The 24,775-nt window shown below is 39.7% G+C and overlaps 1 protein-coding gene across 1 annotated transcript; it reads left to right on the forward strand.

Moving 5' to 3' along the window:
* The first annotated feature begins 13,097 nt into the window (after positions 1–13,097).
* LOC137838785 (uncharacterized) lies at positions 13,098–14,081 on the forward strand. The gene has a single exon (XM_068648011.2). It carries the CDS (start codon positions 13,098–13,100, stop codon positions 14,079–14,081), a length of 984 nt encoding a protein of 327 aa, XP_068504112.2.
* Positions 14,082–24,775: the final 10,694 nt, after the last annotated feature.

Below are 24,775 nucleotides of genomic sequence, written 5' to 3' on the forward strand. Positions count from 1 at the left end.
GGTGTTGGACTTAAGGAAACACTTTGAAGAATATTGATATCACCTCACTAAATTTGAATTTAAGAGAATCATAATAGTGTGCAACAATAGTGAGACTTAAAAAGTATTTATAACTAAAAAATATGATAAATTTTTGAATAAATCTTATATCTAACATATCTTAATCAAATATAAATTTTGTTATATAAGAAATTTTATCATTTTAAATAAAATCCATAAAATTAAGAATATTATATTATTTATATATATATATATATATATATATATTAGACAGATTTTAAATATTGTTTAAAAGGCATACTGACAATTTAAAGTTGTTACACTGTCTGTTGAAAATTTTAAGAGAAATATTTGTTTTACGATTTAAATCTGATAATATTTTTAAATTACCAATATGTTAGTTTTAAATTAATAAAATACAATTTCAAATCACCTCAAAACATAAAATTCTAAATTCAATATTTAAAAAAAAAATTGTAACCTAACAAAAGTCAATAAAACTTAGAAGTTAAAGGATTTTTTAGAAAATTTTGTTTAAGAAGATATTTAAGCTAAAATTAAGATCTTAAAAAATTTAATTTAATTTCAGTAGTATAAATTATTTTCCTTCTATCTTTACATTGTTTTCTACGTATCTTTTCCGTGTTTGTTTTCTACATATCTTTTACGCGTTGCAGATATCATATATGATATTCTTACTAATTTAGAACTCTATAATTTATTTTTTCTTTTCTCTCTATGTCTTGTTTGTTTTTATTTTCTAATTTATACATAAAAATTTAATAATTTACTTATCATCATCTTTATATTCAATTTTAATTCTTATTATCTTTTTTATGTGCGAATAAAATATTTTTATTATTATTTTCTTCAATCTACTTTAAGATATCTCTTATTATTGATTATCAATTTTTTTTATCATTTTGGATTTAGATGTTAATAATTTTTCTTTTGCTTAACCTGTAAAATCCATAACAAAGACATACGAATTAAGGAAATTTCTCTTTGAACAAGTATCATTTAATTATATTCCTATAAATTATCATCCAAAAAATAATTTTGATTTTATTTTTGAAAGTTGAAAAAATTGTTTGCACGTACTTCCAATATGTGTTGTAATATATTTTAAAATTTATCAATTAGCAATAAACAATTTTTGTAATAAAAAAATAAGCAATCTATTTAAGAACCATTCTTAAAAGTACTTAGGTTTTAATTTTTTTTCTATATAAAAAGAGATGTGAAAAATTACAATAGTAAACACATCTAAAAATTTTAATATATGATATATAGTTATTTGATTATTTTGATAATTTGGTTTTATTAAAGTTAGAAATATTCTGTGAGATTTTTTTTTTAAAATTTAAGTGATTTAAAAGTATGAATTATTTTTGTAACACCCCAAAAATACATCCAACTATTACAATACAAGTTCTACATGTTTCTATACAAGCTTAGAGGCTTTCAAAACATTCCTAATACATGATTAGGACTTATGAAAATACAAATATTTACAAATATATCCTAAAGTCCTCCGGACCCTCCGACACCTGTATGATTATCTGCTCATGTATGTAGTACAATCATCACAGTTCACAACACAATAAGTAAAGTAAGGGTAAGCTAATGAAAAGAAATTCCATAACATATTTAATTCATGCAAAAAGAACCAATCAAACTAATTATTTATAAACATTTCTTTAAATATTGTCATATAAAATTTCAATACCAAATTCATCATTCATATAGACCACACATGAATCTATTTTCAATCACAATCATTGGATTTCATTTCAATTCATAATGCTTTGATTTAATTTAAATCACAGTGACTACACATGAATCAATCGTCTTCCGGAAGACTCATTAATTATGCCCCTACTAGAGACTAACATTTAATCCATACATAAAGGATCAGAGTAATTTCAAACATCCAATACCGAGTGTCTACAACAGGACCCGGTGTGTATGAACTCCCTCATCAGCTTCTCACCGGTCTATATGACTTAGATCATTAGTGAAACTAGAGGATCTCTGTTAAACATAGGTTTTTCATACTTAATGTACCATCAAACAACAATTCATACATTATCTCAAATGTATGACATCAATTTCATATAATTTTCACTGTTCATATATGATACATATCATTCAATCACATAACATTTAAAAATTCATAACATTCAAGAACCTTTCCAATAGTAAAACAATATATAACTCCCAAACTATCAAAATCTAATATTTATACATGTTCAGGCAACATAAAATCAAACAATTTTATCAAATAACATCTTTGCAAGAGAAATTGAAACTTGGGACTATGTCCCCTCCACATTCAGATATTCTAACCTAGGATACTATTGAAAGTTAAATTTAGTTTCCCTTACCTTAATTGCTTGCTTTCCAAGCAACCTCTAAAATTTTAGCCTGTCGGTCTGGATAAGCTCCAAAATATAAGGGTCTAATGCAAGTTATCCAAACAGGTAAATGATAAGTATCTTTAAGAGAACGATATAATTCATACCATTTGTTTAGAAAAAGTTGAAAGGTGAAAAATAAAGAGAATTAAAATATGAAATGTGATTATTTGGATGACTTGAAATATAGAAGAAATAATAATATATATATATATATATATATATATTATATTTGTATGTGTTTGGTCGGAAAGAAGAAAAAAATAAAAAAAAATGTGAACTTTGTTATGAAATAACCATTATACCTTTCACATACATATTAATTTAATTGTAATTTTCCAAGCAAAATCCTTCCTAAAATAAGAACTTCAAAAAATATACACTACTGTATAATAGATTATATTATATTTATAATCAATTATATCTTATTGTATATAATAATATATTAATGTTGATTTTTTTGAAGATTTAATTATAAGTAAAAATAATGTTCAAATATTAGAAATTGGGTATATTTTTTATATGATTCCACTAGCACACTTTGAATGATTCTTGACATTCTTAGGAATCATCTTGAGTTGGTTATGAGATAGGCACTTTATCATAGAATTGGATCAAGGTTCTATGAACAAGAACTCACCAAAACTAGTACCAAAACACAAACTCATATGGAAGGAAGGAAGGAGAAGAGAAAGCTCATGAAGATGGAGGAATGGTTGGATGATCACGCCACTAGGAGGATGGAGACTCCAAGATAAGTGTGCAAGCCGCCACTTGAGGTAACCATTGAACCATCAAGATAAGACTAGTGAAGAAGGCACAAAGCTCTCCAATGATCTCTCAAAAATTGAGTATAGTTTCTCAAATCAAAATTCAAATCTGAATTGTACAAGCTAAGCACCTTTATTTATAGCCTAGAGGTGCTGAAAAATAGGTGGGAAAATTCAAATAAACTCATTTGAAATTCCCACCAAAAACAAGTCACATGGGAGGTGTGATCTTTTTCTACTATGACACCTCCTAAAAACTACACGTACACCACTCTCCTAAGTCACATGGACAATGTGACTTTATTTTACATTTTCACACTCCTTTATTTAATAACCACACCTCCTAAAACTATACAAGAGTATTTCAAATCTTGGCCTTACCCCTCATGGGATAGACTTGGGCTCTTTGGGCTTTGGCCTTCTTGGGCTTGGGCTTGGGCTTGGGCTTCGGGCTTGGGCCTCATCTTTATTTTATGTCTTCTTTTAATTTTGAGAAGACTAGAAGGAAGAACTTCAAATGTGAGGGTGGATGTCCTCTTTCTCCATTAATAAAAGCCTCCTTTATTTGATTCTCATCATACTCCTCGAGTTGGAGAGAATTCGTCCACGAATTCTGAATCCCTGCATATAACAAAGTCAGTTTATTCTTACAATTAAAAGTGGAAGAAAAAGGAAAACATGACTTAGCATTTGGAAACAATGGGATTTCAGAAAAGGAGGTTCTATAAAACGACCAAGTTGGAAAAATTTGTTTAGGAATGATGATATCTTTTGGAAAAAGTCCTCTTAAATGGTGACAACCATTAGGAGGTATGAAAAAATCATCCCTAACATTTTTTAACCAAGATGGAGGTGAAGTAAGAACCTTTGGTAATGAAAAAGATATGGAAGGAAAACACCTTAGATGTGAAAGTATAAGACCCATGTCAACTTGGCCTTCTTTGTCTTTTTCATTTTTACTTGTGGTAGGTGTGTGAGTGAGGTCTTGTTTTACCTTGTTTAGCGTTAAGATTTGCTTTTGTGGACAATGAAGAGCTATGTGCCCAAAACCTAAACATTTAAAAAATTTGATATTTGAAGTTTTGGTAGGTGACTTAGGAGTAGAAGGATTTGTAGTAGAAACTTTTTTTGGAAACAAGGTTTGTTTGGAAAAATTGGAAGGAGAATTTTGAGTAGAAATTTTGTTGGCATCCTTCCTAGAAGAGTTGTAGAAATCATCATCATGAGTATTTTTGAAAGTTGTTTTCAAAAGATAGGATTCCACCTTGATGGCTTTGCGAAACACTTTCTTTAAAGAAGAGTACTCATTTAATTCTACAAATTCTCTAATATCTATTCTCAAACCACGTACAAACCATTTTATCTTTGACTCTTCATTAGCATGTATATTCATTTTAGTCAAAGTTGTTTCAAAATCTTTAAAGTATTCATCTACCATCCCATGTCCTTGAGGAAGCCTTTGGAACTTCAACAAGTGTTCCTTCCTAGAATGAGGAACAAACCTCGCGCGCATACACTCTTTCAAAGCATTCCAAGAAACCACGAGAGGTTTCTTGCGATATATAATGTCCATTACAATTTTATGCCACCATTCTTTGGCATAGCCCAAAAAGGATAAAGAAACTAAACTAAGTTTTTGGTCATCTTGGACCTTATACACATGAAAATAATGGTCAACCTTAGTCTCCCATTCTAAATACACATTAGGATCACTATCACCATTAAAACTAGGGACTTGTCCACAAGAAATGTTGAACACTTGGTGATATCTTTGGTCACGGTTATAGCTCTCTTCATGAGAATGATGGTGATGCTTCCTTCTTCTATGTTCCTCTTCACGACCAAAGTCATTTGAAGAACCTCTTGATGAAGGTCTATGTGAATGATGCCCATCATGGATAGAGTGAGATGGCCTAGCTTGTTGCACCTCCATCTTTTGCAATTTCTCTTCCAAACGCCTAATGGAGCGTTGAGCTTCATGCAATTCACCAAGGACCGAAGCTTTGGAAGGAGAGTGCTGCTTGTAAGATGCACCACTTGAATAGCCAGCCATTTGCAAATGAAAAACAGCAAACATACAAAAACAGCAAACAAGTTAAGAAACAAAGTTAGCAAAAAAAATAATATGGCACCCAAAATTGCCGAAGTGAATTTGGTCAGAAAAAGAGGTCACTCTCAAAGAAATAATGTCCCTGCACCAATCTGATCTTGAGGTCTTGGAATGCTCAAATGAAAGATGTCAAAGCAAGGCACACCAATCTCAAATCCAACCACGACAAAACCAAAGAAACAATAAAGACAAACAAGAAAAAGTATAAGCAATGAAAGGCTAGAACAAAAGGAATACTAGATGTTTGACAAACTCAAAGATTAAGGAACAAAAGACAAGCAAGAAAATAAGTAACTCAATGAGAAAGTAGACACACAAAAGAATACTTAAAGAAAAGCACTAGAGTAGATGAAGAAAACAAAAAATTAGCTACTGGAAAATATTTTTTATGCAAACTGTGTTTGATGTTCACTGATTTAACTGGAATGATATAAAGCGAACTGGATTAGAAATTTTAACCACATAAACTTGAAGATCTTAGCTCAAAAATGGCACTGGAATCACGCAAAAACAGTAAGCCAATTAATTGAGATAAATTTTTCAAAATCGCTGCCAGATTACCGTATTTTTTTCGGCAGAATTGTACACTTTTTGTATTTTATTTATCATTTTTTGTGTACTTTGAATTTTTGAGTACTTCTTTTTTCTACTCTTTTCTAACACTTTGAAGAACACAAATCCAGAATTTCAGAATTTTCCAGTTAGTAAATCAATTGCAATAAGGAAAAACAGTAAGCACGTTTTTAGAAAACAGAGGAATCCTAATAGGAATGAAAAACATAATTATGAACTAGCAAAGACATAATGGAAAATGATGTATAGGAACTTGTATAGGTCTAGAATACAAGTATGAACTCAATTCTAAAATAGAAAATGCACAAAGGATCAAGTATCAAACTCAGAAAAATTATATGACACCAAAGCAAGAAACAACAAATTCAATAAAAGTACTACAAGAAGTGATGACAATTATGGAAAAACAAGACTAAGACAAAACTTGTATGGATTCAAAAAGGAAAATACTCAAACATATGATAGGAAACATAAATAAAACAGCAATAAAACTCAAATAAGCCTAAAAACAGAACCGTAAATTGCAAGAAATTAAAGAGCTCTTGAAATTAAAGTGCAACACAACTCAAAAATTAAACAAGAACACACCTAAACTCTTGATACCACATGATATGATTCCACTAGCACACTTTGAATGATTCTTGACATTCTTAGGAATCATCTTGAGTTGGTTATGAGATAGGCACTTTATCATAGAATTGGATCAAGGTTCTATGAACAAGAACTCACCAAAACTAGTACCAAAACACAAACTCATATGGAAGTTCCAATTATTGTCAAATTGAACCGATTAAAATGGAAGTAAAAGCAATTGCACCGAACAAAACAACATAGAACTGAAATGTACCGAGCATAAAAGCTAGAAAATGCAAAAGAAGCAAGGATGAATCGGTAGAAACACAAAACTGAAGCAAGAACAGCAAGAACAACAAAAGTACCGAACAGAAAATCAAAGGAAGCAAGCTAAGACATGAACAATTAAAGAGAAGGAAGGAAGGAGAAGAGAAAGCTCATGAAGATGGATTGGATGATCACACCACTAGGAGGATGGAGACTCCAAGATAAGTGTGCAAGCCGCCACTTGAGGTAACCATTGAACCATCAAGATAAGACTATGAAGAAGGCACAAAGCTCTCCAATGCTCTCTCAAAAATTGAGTATAGTTTCTCTAATCAAAATTCAAATCTGAATTGTACAAGCTAAGCACCTTTATTTATAGCCTAGAGGTGCTGAAAAATAGGTGGGAAAATTCAAATAAACTCATTTGAAATTCCCACAAAAAACAAGTCACATGGGAGGTGTGACCTTTTTCTACTATGACACCTCCTAAAAACTACACCTACACCACTCTCCTAAGTCACATGGACAATGTGACTTTATTTTACATTTTCACACTCCTTTATTTAATAACCACACCTCCTAAAACTATACAAGAGTATTTCAAAGCTTGGCCTTGCCCCTCATGGGATGGACTTGGGCTCTTTGGGCTTTGGCCTTCTTGGGCTTGGGCTTGGGCTTTGGGCTTGGGCCTCATCTTTATTTTATGTCTTCTTTTAATTTTGACAAGACTACAAGGAAGAACTTCAAATGTGAGGGTGGATGTCCTCTTCCTCCATTAATAAAAGCCTCTTTTATTTGATTCTCATCAATTTTGATCCAGCTAAATAATTATATATGATTTTTAGAAACGTTTTGATTATTTGTGTTCAGTTAATAAATTATAATGAGATTTGTGTTCATTATTTTATTACATATTTGTATACATCAATGATAGTTATACCATACACGGATTTATTTGTCCATTCTTTTTTATGTGCATATGGCTGGTTGAATTTGTAGTAATAAGTTGAATTTCCAGTAATAATGCTCAAAATTTGATACCAATAATTAGCTTTTGAAAGTGTTATATTAAAATTTCACAAAATAACACTTTTTAAAATGAATTTAACATTTACTTGCTACAAAATTAACATCCAAAACATCATGTCTAGGAAGAGGATTTTTTTAGGTGGAAAATGCAAAACTTATGGAAAGAATGTGTAAATAGCAAATTGGGTCATGGTTGTCACTAATCAGAAAATGCAAAAGGGATTAGAGAAAGACCATTTTTTATGCACCCGTACAATTTCCATATGCACCTCTGTCGGGTTTAAAAAGACAAAATTACCTCAGGTGACATATATATTTTTACACTACTTTTATCTCTTCTTCTCCATTTCTTCTTCCTTATAGATGACCATCAGTCACATGTGCTCCTTCCTTTGCTTGCTCTAGTCCCATTATCAAATTCTATTATTGTTGTTTTGGTTATCCATTATTCCGACTCGTCGGTGTTATTATTGAAAAATTTTATTTTTTAAAAAACCATTTGTTGCTACTGGTTAATTGCACTATGAAATTACTAGTTTCAAAATTTTCAGATTGTACAAACTAATTCTTTTTTCAAAATCTGAATTCATTCCGGATTATACCATCTATAAGAAATTTTAGATCTAAAATTTTGTTATGAATTACATAATCTATCATGTATTTTTTTTTTTTAAACTAAATACATTTCGAATTGCACAATCTTGAATTCAATTTGGGGTCCAAAAATGTCTTATGAATTGCATAATTCATAACTTTATGGAAAAAAATTCAAATTATGCAATTTGAAAGTCATTTACAGGTCCAAATTGCATTATGTATTCCATAGTCTTGAATGTATTGTTGACAAACTCAATCCAAAACTAAATACATTTCGAATTACACAATCCAAAATATTTTCTAATGATTTGACCTTGCAAAATTGTTTTCAATGTTTTTCAGGTGATGATCGAGAGGCTCATAAATCATGTTCGATCATCTTGGTAACATATGTAATTGAATCTACCTTAGTTGATATTTTCTTAAAAGAAATCAATTTGGCGGCTTAGTTCTGGGCTAAAAAAATGGATAAAAATGAATCATTAACTGAAGAAGATGAACAAGTACAGACCTCTAGCAGACCGAGACGTCCTCCTAAAACTAGAGTAAAAGTCAATAAGAAAACCTCCAAAACATGTCAACTTAAGAAAAAGTAATGGTGTGTGATTATCACCAAATTTTGTTATGGATGTTATAACCAAACGGGTCAATATGATTGGATTATTGACATTCAATCACTCCTCTTTGTTATCTTTGGCGAGAAAAAGTTTTTGTTTGCCTTTTGGTATTTATTTCGTTTTTCCTTTTTTTGGTTTAAACTCCCAATATAGTTGTTTAGATTACTCTTGTGAGTTTCTTTTATTTTTTTCTTTGCATGGGTTTAGCCTAGTCCCCTATGTTTCTTTTTTTTATGTTATTTTTCATTTTCATGTGATGACGTGTGTTGCATCGCAAGAGTTTTATAAAAAGAATTACCATAAGTATTTTTAAACTAGAGTGGTTTTAAATAGCAATTTTATGGCAATTGTTTATTAAGACTTTTTATGTGATCTTAAATATATGGTTTGAATGTAATTCTGCGTTGGTTAGTGGTGCATTTACTGTGGAACACTTGTCTTAATTACTGTGGGAAAATAAGATTTAGGGTTACTCATATTTTTCGTGAAGGGAATGCATGTGTCAATAAGTTGTCTAACTTAGGATACATTCATAGAGAATCATTTTATTAGTATAATAGGTTTTCATCTAGTCTATTCTTAGAGTTCTTTATGAATAAGTATAGTTTACCTATATATCGTTTTTGTTAAGATTTGGGTTCTGGTCTAATCCTCCCATATTTTTTTTTGTATTTTCTTTCTTCTTCTTGTTTATTTAATAACCTTTTTTCTGTGATGACAGATGATAATTGTTACTTGGGCGTCAGTCTAGCTGAGATGTCAAGTTGCATAATAATATCTAAGATAAAAACTTAATAAAAGAAATAGCAATTTTATAACCATTGTTATTAAGATTTTTTTAATTATCACAGTTGTTAAGAATTTTCTTAAACTCTTATTTTTGTTTAGTATATCACTTCTAGTACTTTTAGTTCGAATTTAAATTTCATTATATATTATTTTAAAATATGAATAGTTTAAAATAAAATTATATTGTACCTAAATTATTTATCTCAAACTCGATCTATCACAAATCTAAAATATATTTTAAACATTGAAAATATTTACTTATCAAAATATACAAATTTTCGTCATTGAAGCTATTTATTTTTCAGTAGTTTATATATGTACAAAATAAATAGAGAAACAAAATTTTCATTCAAAGATTATTCATTCAGAGAATTAGTCCACATTTATGTCGTCTTGTTTTTACACTAAGGACACAATGCAATGAAGGATGTTGCTCCTTAAAAAGGGTTATTTCTTAGTCCTTTAGAGATTAATCAATTATCAGATAGCAAAATCAAAGATACTATACTATTCATTGTCTAAATTAAATGTCACATACTTAACCACTCAATACATGTTTAAATTTTAAATAAAATAGCTGATTTCATTATTAATTTTAAAATTATTAAATAACAATTGATGAAGAGTTGTTAAAATTTTGAACAATTTTAAAAAAATACTATTTAAACAATTTTTTAAATCTTCAATAAATTATATAAAATATGCCATATTTTATTATTTCTTAATTACTAAAATATGACAAATAATCATAAAATGAGAACAAATTTTACTATATTTTTCAATTATACAAATATTAAACAAAAATACAAATATATTTTACAGCGAGTTCTGATTACTACTAATTTTTCTTTTAAAATAAAAATATTATAATTTAAGATGATGAGGTTTCTAAGTGGAAAAATATTGATTTGACACTAGTTAGTCATAAATATTTTAAGTAAAAAAAAAACAATACAACACTTCCAATTTAAAACTTTAAAGTATTGATTGTTTTTTAGACGCATGTATTTTTACTTAATTTGAGATGAACTAATAATAATTAAATAATAATTAAATAATAATTAAGTGTAGAGTTTTTTAAAACATTCTTAATACATGATTAAAGTTTATAGAAATATAAATATTTACAATATAAATTTTAAAACAATATTATAAATTTTCTGACATCTGTATGATTATTTGCTCGTATACTGTACTGGTATGGGCGAGGCCAATCCCTGGTTCCCGTGACCGAGATCCACCTGGCTGCCCGAGACCTGGTCTACCTGATCGAGATCAGGGGAACCTGTCGGAGACGACCGAGGCCATGGGAACTTGGCCGATGGCCGACCCATATCACCGTTAATGTTCAAACCAAGGTCAGTGAGGCTAATCCGTCATTAAGAATTAGGTAATGCAACCCTAAGCAGGGTCCACTCCGATAAATGGGCCCAACAAGGTAGGCCCATTAAAATAATATGAATAGCACGCATCCCAAGGAGTAAGGTATGTCATTTATTACTGTTCACCTACCAGAACACCATCACCCGCTTTACTGACTTGAGCGTCGAAGTGCCTTCGCAGGTACCCCCACCATCCGGTGTTCACCCGAGATCGAGTGCCGAGGGAGAAGCGCGAAAATGAAAGGAACTCCAGTTCATCACCCAGCAACCTGCCCGACCAAAGGAAGGAGACGAAGACTTCAATAGTTCTCTAGGTCCCATCTCCCTAGTAGGAACAATTGGCGCCCACCGTGGGGCCGAGAGAAACTAGCTGAAGGAAAAAAGTAGATGGTCTCAACCAGAAGCATGGAGAGAATGACCGAAGCCGACTAGACGATGCTACTACGTCTCTCCAGAGAGAGATGGTCGAGATGAGGAGGAAGACCGATGAAGCTGCTCAGAAAAACGAGCAGGAGCTGCAAGTTCTCCGTAGGGAGAACGAAGAGATGAGAAAGAAGCTGGGGGAGGGAGGACCTTATGTCATACCGATGAACGTTGTCGGCAAGTCTTACACCTCTCCCCCCCAACCCTGACGTGGCCGAGGGGACGAGAGGTCGACCCCCTCCCCGAGAAATCGAGATGGACGACGAGTCATGGCTGATCAGGTCCGCCCGGACGACCGTGACGGCCGACTCGACCCGCCGACATCCCTTTACCAACACCATCATCAAAGTCCCATTGCCTGAGAAGTGGAAGGGTTTCAACCGAGACCGATATGACGGGTCGACCGACCCGGACGAGCATATGGACGCTTACACCACCCATATGAGTCTCTACACCTCGGATGACGTTGTGTTATGCCCAGTGTTTGCCACATCCTTGAAGGGAGCAGCCCTTAGTTGGTTCACCAAGCTCTCACCCAACTCTATCGATAGCTTTGCCACACTCGTAGCAAAGTTCGAGATATAGTTCGCGACCAGCCGACCACACCACCTAACCTCCATCGCCCTGGTAGGCATCCGCTAGGATAAGGGAGAGTCGCTGAGAACCTTTGCCGATAGGTTTAGTAAGGTGGCAATGAGCATCCGGAATCTGAGCCCGGACGTTGCCATGCACCACATGCTGACAGCCCTACGTCCAGGGCCCTTTGCCGACAACCTGTGCATGCAGCCGACCGACAGCCTGGATGAGCTGAGGAAGAGAGCCACTAAGTACAAGCAGTTGGAAAAGCTCAGAGAGTTACGTAACCAAGCCCGCGCCGAGGCCGGCGGGGAGAAAAGCAAAGAAGAGAAGGACCGCTAGGGGCGGCCGAGTCAAAGAAATGACCGACGCCGAGACAACCGGGATCGACCAATCCGGTTCTCAAGATACACACCCCTGACGAACGGGAGGAGGAGGATTTTGGACGAGGCCCTCAACGCCAAGTTGATCCCTCCTCCAAGGAAGGTGGCCAGCCCAAACAATGCCGACCAGAGAAAGTAGTGTCAGTACCACCAAAACACCGGGCACTCGACCAAGGAGTGTCAGGCCTTGAAGGATAAGATCGAGGAATTTATCCAGGCAGGGCATCTCCGCCGATTCGTCAGGAATGGCCAAGACCTACCCCGCCGGGTGGATCCACCCAGGCGGACGAGGTCACCTCAACGCGGTCAAAATGACCGGGATAACAGAGGCGACCGACAACCCGCAAGGGACGATCCCCCCGAAAGGACGACCCCCCCCCCCCCAAGGGAGGCCGATAGGAGAGGTAACCGGGAGGTTATCAACACTATAGTCGGCGGCTTCGTCGGGGGAGGAAGCACGAACAACGCCGAGAGAAACACCTGCGAGCAGTACGCCAGGTAAACGCGGTGGCATTCCGACCGAGGATGCCACCCATCACATTCACGAACGAGGACTTTAAGGGCGTGGACTATCGCTAGCAGGACAACCCGATGGTGATAGCGCTCGATATAGACCGATTCACCATCCGGAAGACCCTTGTGGACCAGGGAAGTTCGGTAGACATCCTCTACTGGAAAACTTTTAAGGCCATGAGGATAGCCGAGGCCGAGATGATGCCATACGACGACCACGTGGTAGGATTATCGGGCGATTGGGTGGGTACCAAGGGTTACATCAAATTGTGCACCACCTTCAGAGAGGGGAATAGCACCAGTACCATCAAAATCCGATACCTGGTCATCGACGCCAACACCTCCTACAACATCCTCCTCGGACGACCATCCATCAATCGGCTGATGGCCATTGTATCAACCCCTCACCTCGCAATGAAGTTCCCTTCGAGGACAAGGGACATTCTCACAGTCCACGTGGACCAGAAAGACGCACGAGAGTGCTACGCCGAGAGCCTTCGGGTGAAACCTTTAAGGAACGACACCTCTCCCCTCAGGGTGAGAAATTCCTCTCAAAATGACCGCTCACCCAGAAAGGACCGACCGAGGAAGGTCGAGCCAACCGTGGCGTTGGTAGACCTCGATCCCCGGGCGACCGAGGACAGACTGGAGGCGAGAGGAGAACTAAGGAGAGTCCCCCTCCTCGACAAAGAGCACAACACCGTTGTAGGAACGGCCTTGGCAGCGGCCGAAGCCGAGATCATGCACGCCGCGCTGAAGAAAAACATGGACATGTTCACCTGGACGCCGACCGACATGCCGGGGGTGAGCCCGGATGTCATCACTCACCGACTTTCGATATTTAAAGAAACTCGCCCGATCTCCCAAAAGAAGAGGGACTTGGGCAAAGAAAAACGACTCGCGGCGAAGGAAGAGGCCGACAAGCTGCTGTCAGCCGGATTCATAAGGGAGGCCCGATACACGACTTGGCTGGCCAACGTTGTCATGGTCACCAAGCTGAATGGTAACTGGAGGATGTGCGTCAACTACAGAAACATCAACCTACCCCCTCCCGAACATTGACCGACTGGAGGACGAGGCGGTCGACCACAAAATTATGATTTTTTTGGACGGTTTCTCTAGCTATAACCAGATAAGCATGCACCCCAGGGACAAGGAGAAAACAGCCTTCATGACCGCTGACACCAACTACTATTACGAGGTCATGCCGTTCGGCCTCAAGAGCGTGGGGGCGACCTAGCAGCGCCTCATGGACAAAATCTTCAAAGGCCTAATCGGTCGGGCGGTAGAGGTATACGTGGGCGACATAGTCGTGAAGTCCGACTCGTTCGAACAACATCTGAGGGACCTGAACAAGGTCTTCAAAGCCCTCAGGGGAGTCAACATGAAGCTCAACCCCGAGAAGTGTACTTTCGGGGTTGAGGGGAGGAAGTTCCTAGGCTTCATGCTCACCCACCGGGGGATAGAGGCCAACCCCGACAAATGTCAGGTCATACTCAACATGAGAAGTTCGAATAGCGTCAAGAAGGTACAACAAATCCTAGGGCGGCTGACTGCCCTCTCCAGGTTCGTCCCCTACCTGGCCGAGAGGACAAGACCGATGATCCAGCTACTCCGAAAGGGCAAAAAATTGGCCTGGGATGACCGATGCGAGGAAATCTTTAAACAATTCAAGGAATTCCTGACATCCCCGGCTGTCATCCAGAAGCCGAGACCCGACCACCCAATCCTGGTGTATCTGGCAGTCTCAGAGGAAGCAGTCAGCACTGCCCTAGTACAAGAGACCGAGGGTGAGGAGCGATCGGTGTACTTCGTCAGCCGAACCTTCCACTCGGCCGAGACCAGGTACCAGATGATAGAGAAGGTGGCTCTGGCCCTAGTCCTCATGACAAGACGAATGCGCCCCTACTTCCAAAATCACTTCATACTTGTAAGAACCGACTACCCTATTTTTAAAATTTTATCTAAGCCAGACCTTGCAGGGAGAATGATCGGTTGGTCAGTCGAACTCTCCTAGTTCGACATACGCTACGAACCAAGGGGCACCATCAAGTCACAATGCCTAGCCGACTTCTCGGCCGAGTTGACACCATTGCCCACCCCCTCGAGCGGGTGGACGCTCTATGTGGACGGCTCCTCAAATAAAACAGCCTGTGGAACACGAGTCGTCCTGGAGGGGCCGGGCGACCTCTTCCTGGAGCAAGCTCTCCAATTCGGATTCCGGGGGGCCAACAACCAAGCCGAGTACGAAGCCTTGCTCGTCGGGCTGAACCTAGCCTACAACATGGGAGCACGCGAAGTTACATGCAAAAGCGACTCTCAGGTGATGGTCGGCCAAGTCAATGGAGAATTCAAAGTAAAGGAGCCTTTGCTGCAATGGTACTACCACGCGGCAAAAAACAGCATCGCCCGTTTAAGCAAAGCACCCTTGGAACACACGAGGGAAGACAATAAAAGGGCCGACATCTTGTTCAAGCTGTTAGTCACCAAGAAGAAGAGCCACCAGAGATCAGTCATACAGATATGGCTGAGACACCCCAGTGTGAGTGAGGCCGAGGCCGAGTGTCTGGCTATAGACGAGGCCGACAACTGGATGACACCCGTCATCCAGTACTTAACGGACGGCACGTGCAAGCCAGACCAAGAAAAGGCGATGAAGCAGCAATGCGTCTGGTACACCATGATCAACAAAGACTTGTACCGGAGAGGGTACTTGACCCCCCTACTAAAATGCATCACCAGCAAACGGGCCGAGTACATTCTGGCCAAGATCCATAAGGGGATCTGCGGAAATCACGCTAGGGCGAGGACGATGGCCGCCAAGGTTCTGAGGGCCGGCTACTATTGGCCGACCATGCAGGGCGACTGTGCCAGGAGTTCGGCCCTCTCCACCACACAACGCCGGAAGAGCTGCACAACATCACCTCCCCATGGTCGTTCGCCATTTGGGGAATGGACATTATTAGTCCCTTCTCACCAGGAAAAGGGCAGACCAAGTTCCTCCTAGTGGGAGTCGACTACTTCACCAAGTGGATCGAGGCCGAACCCCTTGCATCCATCTCGGCAAAGAATGTGCAAAACTTCGTATGGAGGAGCATTTTTTGCCGATTCAGCATCCCACACACAATCATAACTGACAACGGCTGACAGTTTATTGACCGAGGCCTACAGTCCTTTTATGACGACCTGGATATCAAGTCTGTCACGGCCTCGGTAAAACACCCGCAGACCAATGGGCAGGCCGAGGCCGCTAACAAGGTCATACTCAACGAACTGAAAAAGCGCATAGGCAAAGCAAAAGGCCGATGGACTGAGGAGCTGATCGAGGTACTTTAGGCGTACAGGTGCACCCCCCAGAGTACCACGCAGGAGACACCCTACAGCCTGACATACGAGATCGAGGCCATGATCCTGGTTGAGGTGGTGAGCCCACCATACGACGGCAGATGTTCGACCTCACCCTAAACGAGGAAATCCTAGCAGTTAACCTCGATTTGGTAAGTGAGTTTCGTGACAAAAGCAGGATTCGGGAGGCCGCCTGCAAAATCCGGGCGTCCAGAGGGTACAACACAAAGGTCCGGCCGAGGAGCTTCCAGAAGGGAGACCTCGTCTGGAGAATGCACAGCGATGCGAGAAAAAATAAAGGGAAATTCTCATCCAACTGGGAGGGACCTTTCCGAGTCCAAGAAATCGCAAACGGGGGAGCTTATCACTTAGAATGGCTTTTGGGAAAAATTGTACCGGGACGTGGAATGCCACACACCTCAAGTTCTACTACAACTAAAATTAATAAAGTCACGCACTCTTTCCTCACCCCACCAGGAAGGTTTTAACAAGGCGTTTTCATCAAAGTACTGACATTGTTCTTCTGCAACCACTCGGCTCGGTCTGGATGAAGCCTTAACTGGCATACCCTGCCGAGACCGACCCCTCAGGTTTGGTCTAGATGAAGCCTTAACCGGCATACCCTGCCAACACCTCCCTCGGCTCGATCTGGATGCAGCCTTGAACGACATACCCTGCCGAGACCGACCCCCCAGGTTTGGTCTAGATGAAGCCTTAACCAGCATACCCTGCCGAGACCGACCCACCAGGTTTGGTCTGGATGAAGCCTTAACCGGCATACCCTGTCGGGACCGACCCACCAGGTTTGTTCTAGATGAAGCCCTGACCGGCATACCCTGCCAACACCTCTCGCGACAAGTGGCCGAACACCCATTTTCACTTTTTCGACTAACATCACAGTTAATGTGGTCGACCGCCCGATTCAACTTTCTCGATTAAACAATCGCAATTAATGACCGACCGCCCATGCTTTACTTGTACGATTCACATCGCAATTAATGGCCGATCACCCATGCTTTACTTGTTCGATTAACATCACAATTTTAAATGGTCGACCGCCCAATTCAACTAAAACCCGACTTGTTAACTTGTGAATTTTTATGCAAAACAAAGCCATTGCGAAAGAAAAGTGGGGCGGTATATTAATAAGTAGAAATTGGGCGATACATCAAAAAGCAAAATGAAGAGCCACATCCCGGGCTCAGAGGAAACAAAAAATCAAGAAAATGCCACAACCCGGCCAAAGGCTAACCTAATCTTGGATCTCTACGCATTCTTCCTCCTCGGCCTCGGCCTCAGCCTCCCCCTCCTGGGTCCCGGCCGGTCCAGCCTCTTAAGCAGTCAAGGCCGCCACCTCAGCACTCGGCACCAGCCGACCCTGGTAAACCTCACAATCGAGGTCAAAGTTACCAGTGGCCGGCGGCCCGCCATAAAGCACATGTGCTTGACACACGACTCGTTTAAAACATTGCTTCAGCAGCTCCTCGGCCTCCTCATAATTCTCATCAAGCTCGGCCTCGGCTTGATCTTTGGCGGCTTGAAGGGCGGCCAACTCAGCGGCTGAGGATGAGAGCTTCTCACCTCTCTCCTCGGCCAACATCTTCAGCTCGGCTATCTCGGCAGCCGCCCTCAGCTTCTCAGCGTCCAATTGACGCCTCGCTTCCGCGGCCTCCTTCTGCGCTAGCTCCCTCTCGGCCGCCTCTTTAGCAATCTTGGCCGATAGGTCGTTATTCGCGGCCAAGGATTGCTTCGAGTCTTGAGTGGCCTCAGAAAGTTGGTGCTCCAACTGCGACACGTCCTCGGCCTGGCGGTCTCGCCCCTGAAGACAAAGTTGGACGAGGACGACCGAGCGGCACATCAGCTCGAAGTCGCTCCTTAAGAGGTCCGAGGGAGAGACATCTCGCAAGTGGTCTCCTAAGGTCGAATGACAACCTTCACAAACCTCTCCTTAAAGCGTTTATAGAAGAGGGCGACGGAGTCAAACAACACACTGCCCAGCCGCCTGGCCAAAGAATGCCAAGCAGCCTTTTTGGCTGGGTGAGAAGTATAATAAGAAAGAAAGCAAGAGGGGGTGGGTGAAGGCGCATAACGTCACACAGCAGGCAAAAGGCTTGAAGGGACGCCCAGGTATTCGGGTGAACCTGGGTGGGAGCCACGTTGAGCGTCCGAAGGACGTCCATCGTAAACTCGTCAAAAGGAAGAGAGACGTAAAGGTCTGTGAAAAAACAAGCGTACATGTAAAAAAAAGCGGGGCCGATACCCGGTCACCCCATACACACGCTCTCGGTCGCCCCACAAGGCAAGACATCAAAGTAGCTCGAATACTCTTCCGCCTTTAGAATCGGATGTCGGGCCAAAAACTTGGTCATAGACACCTCGGTCCCATAGACGGACGAGATCTTGACTACTTTAGGATCCACCCAGCTGAGATCCTCTAAAGGGACGGCAATCGGGGGAGAGCTCGATCGGTCAACAGCGTTGGCCGGGACATCCCTCCTTACAACCTCCACCTGGGGTGACGCCTCGGCCACCCCAACCGAAGCAGGCTCGGCGGAGACTGAAGAAGAAGAAGAAGAAGAAGAAGAAGAGAAAGAGAAAGAAGACGAGGACTTTCTAGACTGAGGAGGGCGACCGACAGGGGAGGACGGGTGACCCGAAGAAGAAGAGGTAAGGCGAGACTGCGACGACATGACTAACCTTCTTTAAAATAAAAGTGGGCGAGGGCGAAGCTTTGTGAATAGACCGAAAGGTCTCTCGGTTCTCAGAACAGTGGGCGAAGGAAGGCTCAGTTATCAAACAAACTCACTCAAAAAATGCAAGGTCTCGACACTGTTGAGGACCCCTATTAATAGGGCCCATGGGCCTCAGATTCTGAACCGACACACCAATCTCAACCGTTGGATCATCCAAGAGATCCAACGGTCCACAACACTTCCCGCCTGAAAAACCCATCATTAATGGCAGTCATGTCACGCCGCCTAGGGTCACGTCACGCTGCCTAGGGTCACGTCATACCTCGAGAAATAAAACAGTCGCACGATCAAGGGAGACCGACCGATACCCATTATCAAAAACTCATCGGGCACATCTTACATATATGCCCTCAAGCCTGGGGGGCAAGTGTACTGGTATGGGTGAGGTTGACCCCTGGTCCCCCTGACCGAGACCCACCTGGCTGCCCAAGACCTGGTCTACCTGACCGAGACCTGGGAGACTTGGCTGAGACGACGAGGCCGACGGTCTACCTGGCCGAGACTACGAGGTCGACGATCTACCTGGCCGAGACCTTAGAAGACTTGGTCGAGACGACCGAGGCCATGGGAACTTGGCCGATGGCCGACCCATATCGCCGTTAATGTTCAAACCAAGGTCAGTGAGGCTAATACGTCATTAAGAATTAGGTAATACAACCCTAAGCAGGGTCCAATCCGATAAACGGGGCCAACAAGGTAGATCCATTAGAATAATATAAATAGCACGCATCCCAAGGAGTAAGGTACGTCATTTATTACTGTTCGCCTACCAGAATACCATCACCCGCTTTACTGACTTGAGCGTCGGAGTGCCTTCGCAGGTACCCCCACCATCCAGTGTTCACCCAAGACCAAGTGCCAAGGGAGAAGCGCGAAGACGAGAGGAACTCCTGTTGATCACCCAGCAACCTGCCCGACCGAAGGAAGGAGACGAAGACTTCAATAGTTCTCTAGGTCCCATCTCCCTAGTAGGAGCATATACATAGTACAGTCATCGCAGTTCACAACATAGCAAAAAAAGCAAAGGTAAGCTAGTGAAAATAAAATTTTATAATATACACAATTAAATCAAAAGAGAACACCAAATTACATGGATCAATTTCTCAATTATTCAATCTTCTTCAAATCCCAACATAAAACAATTACATAGATCTCATATGGCTCTACACATTCAGGATATTCAACAAATAGAATAACAACTTACGCCTTTCGGAAGACCCGTATTAAGTAAGTCCTACCAGAGACTAACACCTGATCCAAATATTATCAGTGAATCCAACATAAAGGATCAGGGTAAGTTCAATACAACCCAAGTCGTGCATCTCATATGTCACGGTGTGCATGAACTCTCCCATCAGCTTCTCACCACCTGATATAGTCTATGTGACTTAGATCATCAATGAAGCTCGGAGATCTCTGTTACCACATATGTATCAATATTTAATACACAAACAAACATCAGTCTATATATTATCCCAAATGTATGAATTCAATTCCATACCACTTTCATCAAACAGTATCATTCAAAATGTGATCCAAAATATTCAAAAGTCTATTTAACATGAAAAAAAAAACCACTTAAATACTAAACCATCAAAATCTAATATTTCTACAAGTTTAAATAATGTATAAAGAAACATCAAAATATATAAACACACAACATCCCTGCAAGAGAAATTGAATATTGAGACCAAGTCCCCTCCATATCCATATCTTCTAGACTAGGATACTATTAAAAAATTAAAGTTAGTTTCTCTTACCTTAATTGTTTGTTTTCCAAACAAGCTTTAGAATTTTATCCCCTTAGTGTGGATAAGTTTCAAGATTTAAGGGTTTAATGCAAGTTATATCTTAAAATAAATTATGGTAACATCGTAATATTAATTTGATTATGAATAATTTCGTTTATAACCTATTTTATCGACTAAAATCTATAATTTTAAGTATGATAAATGCCTATTATTATGGGATTTAATTCAGTTTTACAGTTTTAGGATTTGATTAGTCATGAGTAGTTTTGTTATTGTTACTAGTGGGTAGTTATAATATTGTGTTAGGCTATTATGTAAAGGCTATATAATAGCCATCTATTATTCAATAAAAGTGAGCACTTTATCTTATTATATCCACTCTTAAAAAAGGGCTTCTCTGTTTTTTAACATTTGGTATCAAAGCTCCATTACGGGGCCTGATTAAACCTAGAAGCAGCAGTCTTCTACGAGAGAAAATCATGTCAGAAAGTTCATTTGTGCAACCAGCAGTTCCTAAATTTGATGGGCACTATGATCATTGGGCAATGCTCATGAAAAATTTTCTACGCTCTAAAGAGTACTGGGGCGTGGTTGAAAATGAGGTTCCTGCAGCAGCAGAAGGTGTTGACCTCACAGATGCCCAGAGAAAACACATTGACGATCAGAAGTTGAAAGATTTGAAAGCAAAGAACTATCTATTTCAAGCATTAGATCGTTCTATCTTGGAGACGATAATTCATAAGGATACATCAAAGAACATATGGGATTCTTTGAAGCAAAAATATCAAGGTTCATCCCGGGTTAAGCGTGCACCCTTACAAGCTCTTCGAAAGGAGTTTGAAATTCTTCACATGAAGGAAGGCAAATTTGTGAATGAGTAATTTGCTCGGACCCTTACCATAGCCAACAAGATGAAAGTAAATGGTGAGAAGAAGGGAGACGTTGTTGTAGTTGAAAAGATTTTAAGATCCTTGACTCCCAAATTTGATTATGTCGTGTGTTCCATTAAGGAGTCTAAGGATACTGACACCTTGACCATTGACGAGTTGCAAAGCAGCCTGCTCGTGCATGAACAACGCATGAGTTATCATATAGAAGAAGAACATGCTTTGAAGATTACTTACGCAACACAATCTGGAGGAAGGGGTCGAGGTCGTGGCAGAGGAAAAGGATGAGGACGAGGTAGACAAAGCCTCGACAAGGCCACAGTAGAGTGCTATCATTGTCACAAGCTAGGCCATTTTCAATGGGAATGTCCAAGCAAGGAGGAGGCCAACTATGCAGAAACTGAAGAAGCAATGTTATTGATGGATTACATGGATATGAATAAAGCCCATGCAACAGATGTGTGGTTTCTTGACTCAGGGTGCAGCAATCATATGTGTGGGAAGAAGGAATATTTCTCAGATTTTGATGAAAGTTTCAAAGAATCAGTGAAGCTGGGTAACAACACAAGCATGGTCGTATCAGGTAAGGGTAATATACGACTACAAGTAAATGGAATAGCACAGATAATTACAGGGGTATTCTATGTTCCAGAACTGAAGAACAATTTGTTGAGTATTGGGCAATTACAAGAAAAAGGGCTTACAATTCTGTTTCAAAATGGAAAATGTAAGGTGTTTCACCGTGAGAGAGGCTTACTCATGGAGACCAAGATGACTTCAAATCGAATTTTTATACTCCATTCTATATCACAACCTATAGCATCTACTTGTTTTAATACAATTACAGAAGATATGGGGCAACTTTGGCACTGTAGATATGGCCACTTGAGCTTTAAAGGCTTGAAGACTCTACAACAGAAGAAGATGGTGAATGGATTACCACAACTTAAGTCTCCCTCAAGACTTTGTAAAGATTTCCTGGTGGGTAAGCAACAACGACACTCGTTTCCAAGGAAGAGCACCTGGCGAGCTTCACAACTTCTCCAATTGGTGCATGCTGACATTTGTGGACCGATCACACCCATTTCTAACAGCAAGAAACGGTATTTGATTACTTTCACTGATGATTTTAGTAGAAAAACATGGGTCTATTTTTTAATAGAGAAATCAAAAGCCTTTGTTGTTTTTAAAAATTTTAAGGCTCATGTTGAGAAGGAAACAAACTCATTTATTAAAGCCTTACGTACTGATCGAGGAGGAGAGTTTACATCACAAGAATTCAATAACTTTTGTGAAGTAAATGGTATTCGCAGACAATTGACAACTACATACACACCACAACAGAACGGAGGTTCGGAACGAAAGAATAGAACTATTATGAATATGGTTCGTAGTATGATTTCTACAAAGAAACTTCCAAAGAGTTTTTGGCCTGAAGCAGTCAACTGGATCGTGCATGTATTGAATCGCAGCCCAACATTGGCTGTCAAAAATAAAACCCCAGAAGAAGCTTGGAGTGGAGTCAAGCCTTCAGTGGAGCATTTTAGAGTTTTTGGTTGTATTGCTCATGTTCATGTGCCTTACAACAATAGAACCAAGTTGGATGATAAGAGCTTAAGTTTTGTTTTATTGGGAGTTAGTGAAGAATCAAAGGCTTATCGACTTTATGATCCAACTTCTCAAAGGATCATAATAAGTCGGGATGTTGTATTCGAGGAAGACATGAATTGGGATTGGGATAAGATCTATGAAGGATCCATTATGTGTAAATTGGAATGGGATGATAGTGATGAGGATACAGTTGCATTTGATGAAAATGAAGAGGGGAATGAATCTGATCTCGAAGCTAATATAGAAGGGGAGAACTTTTCCTCTGAATCTTTGGCGGACATTTGTTGTCCTAGCTCAACTGAAGAAAGGAATAGAAGACCACCGGTCTAGTTGAGAGACTATACAACAGGGGAAGGTCTTTCTGAAGAAGATAATGAAGCTCATTTAGCTATACATGCAGGTATTGATCATATTCACTATGAAAATGCCTTGAAAAGTGAGAAATGGAAGCACGCCATGGATCTGGAAATAGAAGCAATAAACAAAAATGGAACATGGGAATTGACGGAATTACCCAAAGGAGGAAAGAAGGTTGGAGTAAAATGGATCTATAAGACTAAATTCAACAAAAATGGAGATGTTGACAAATACAAGGCCAGGCTTGTAGCAAAGGGGTATACTCAACAACATGGGGTAGACTATACTGAAGTATTTGCACCTGTGGCACGTATGGAGACAATTCGTTTGGTAGTAGCACTTGCAGCTCAAAAAGGATGGTCCATCCACCAGCTAGACGTAAAATCTACATTTTTACATGGAGAGTTAAATGAAGAGGTCTTTTGTGGAGCAACCCTACGGTTATGTGCAAAAGGGACATGAACATAAGGTTTACAAATTAAAAAAAGGCACTCTACGGACTTAAGCAAGCCCCACGTGCTTGGTATAGCCGTATAGAAGCCTATTTCATGAAGGAAGGTTTTGAGAAGTGTGAGTATGAGCATACATTGTTCATCAAGACAAGAAAAGAAGGCAAATTGTTAATTGTAAGTCTTTATGTTGATGATCTTATTTTTACTGGAAATGATGAGTTGATGTTTACAGATTTTAAAGCTTCCATGAAGCATGAGTTTGATATGGCAAATCTTGGTAAGATGAGGTATTTCCTTGATCTTGAAGTCCTGCAAAGATCTGATGGGGTTTTTATTAGTCAGAAGAAGTATGCATTGTAGGTGCTAAAACGGTTTGGAATGGAGAACAGTAACTTTGTTCATAATCCTACAGTTCCTGGCTATAAACTCATGAAAGATGAAGATGGAGTAAAGGTGGACAAGACTTACTATAAACAGGTTGTGGGTAGTCTTATGTACCTCACAACAACTCGACCAGACATGATGTTTGTGGTAAGTCTTATTAGTAGGTATATGGAGAATCCTACTGAACTTCATTTACAAGCAGCAAAAAGGGTCCTG

The sequence above is a fragment of the Phaseolus vulgaris genome, chromosome 4 (assembly GCF_051622355.1).
Source record: "Phaseolus vulgaris cultivar YP4 chromosome 4, ASM5162235v1, whole genome shotgun sequence".
Classification (NCBI taxonomy): Eukaryota; Viridiplantae; Streptophyta; class Magnoliopsida; order Fabales; family Fabaceae; genus Phaseolus; species Phaseolus vulgaris.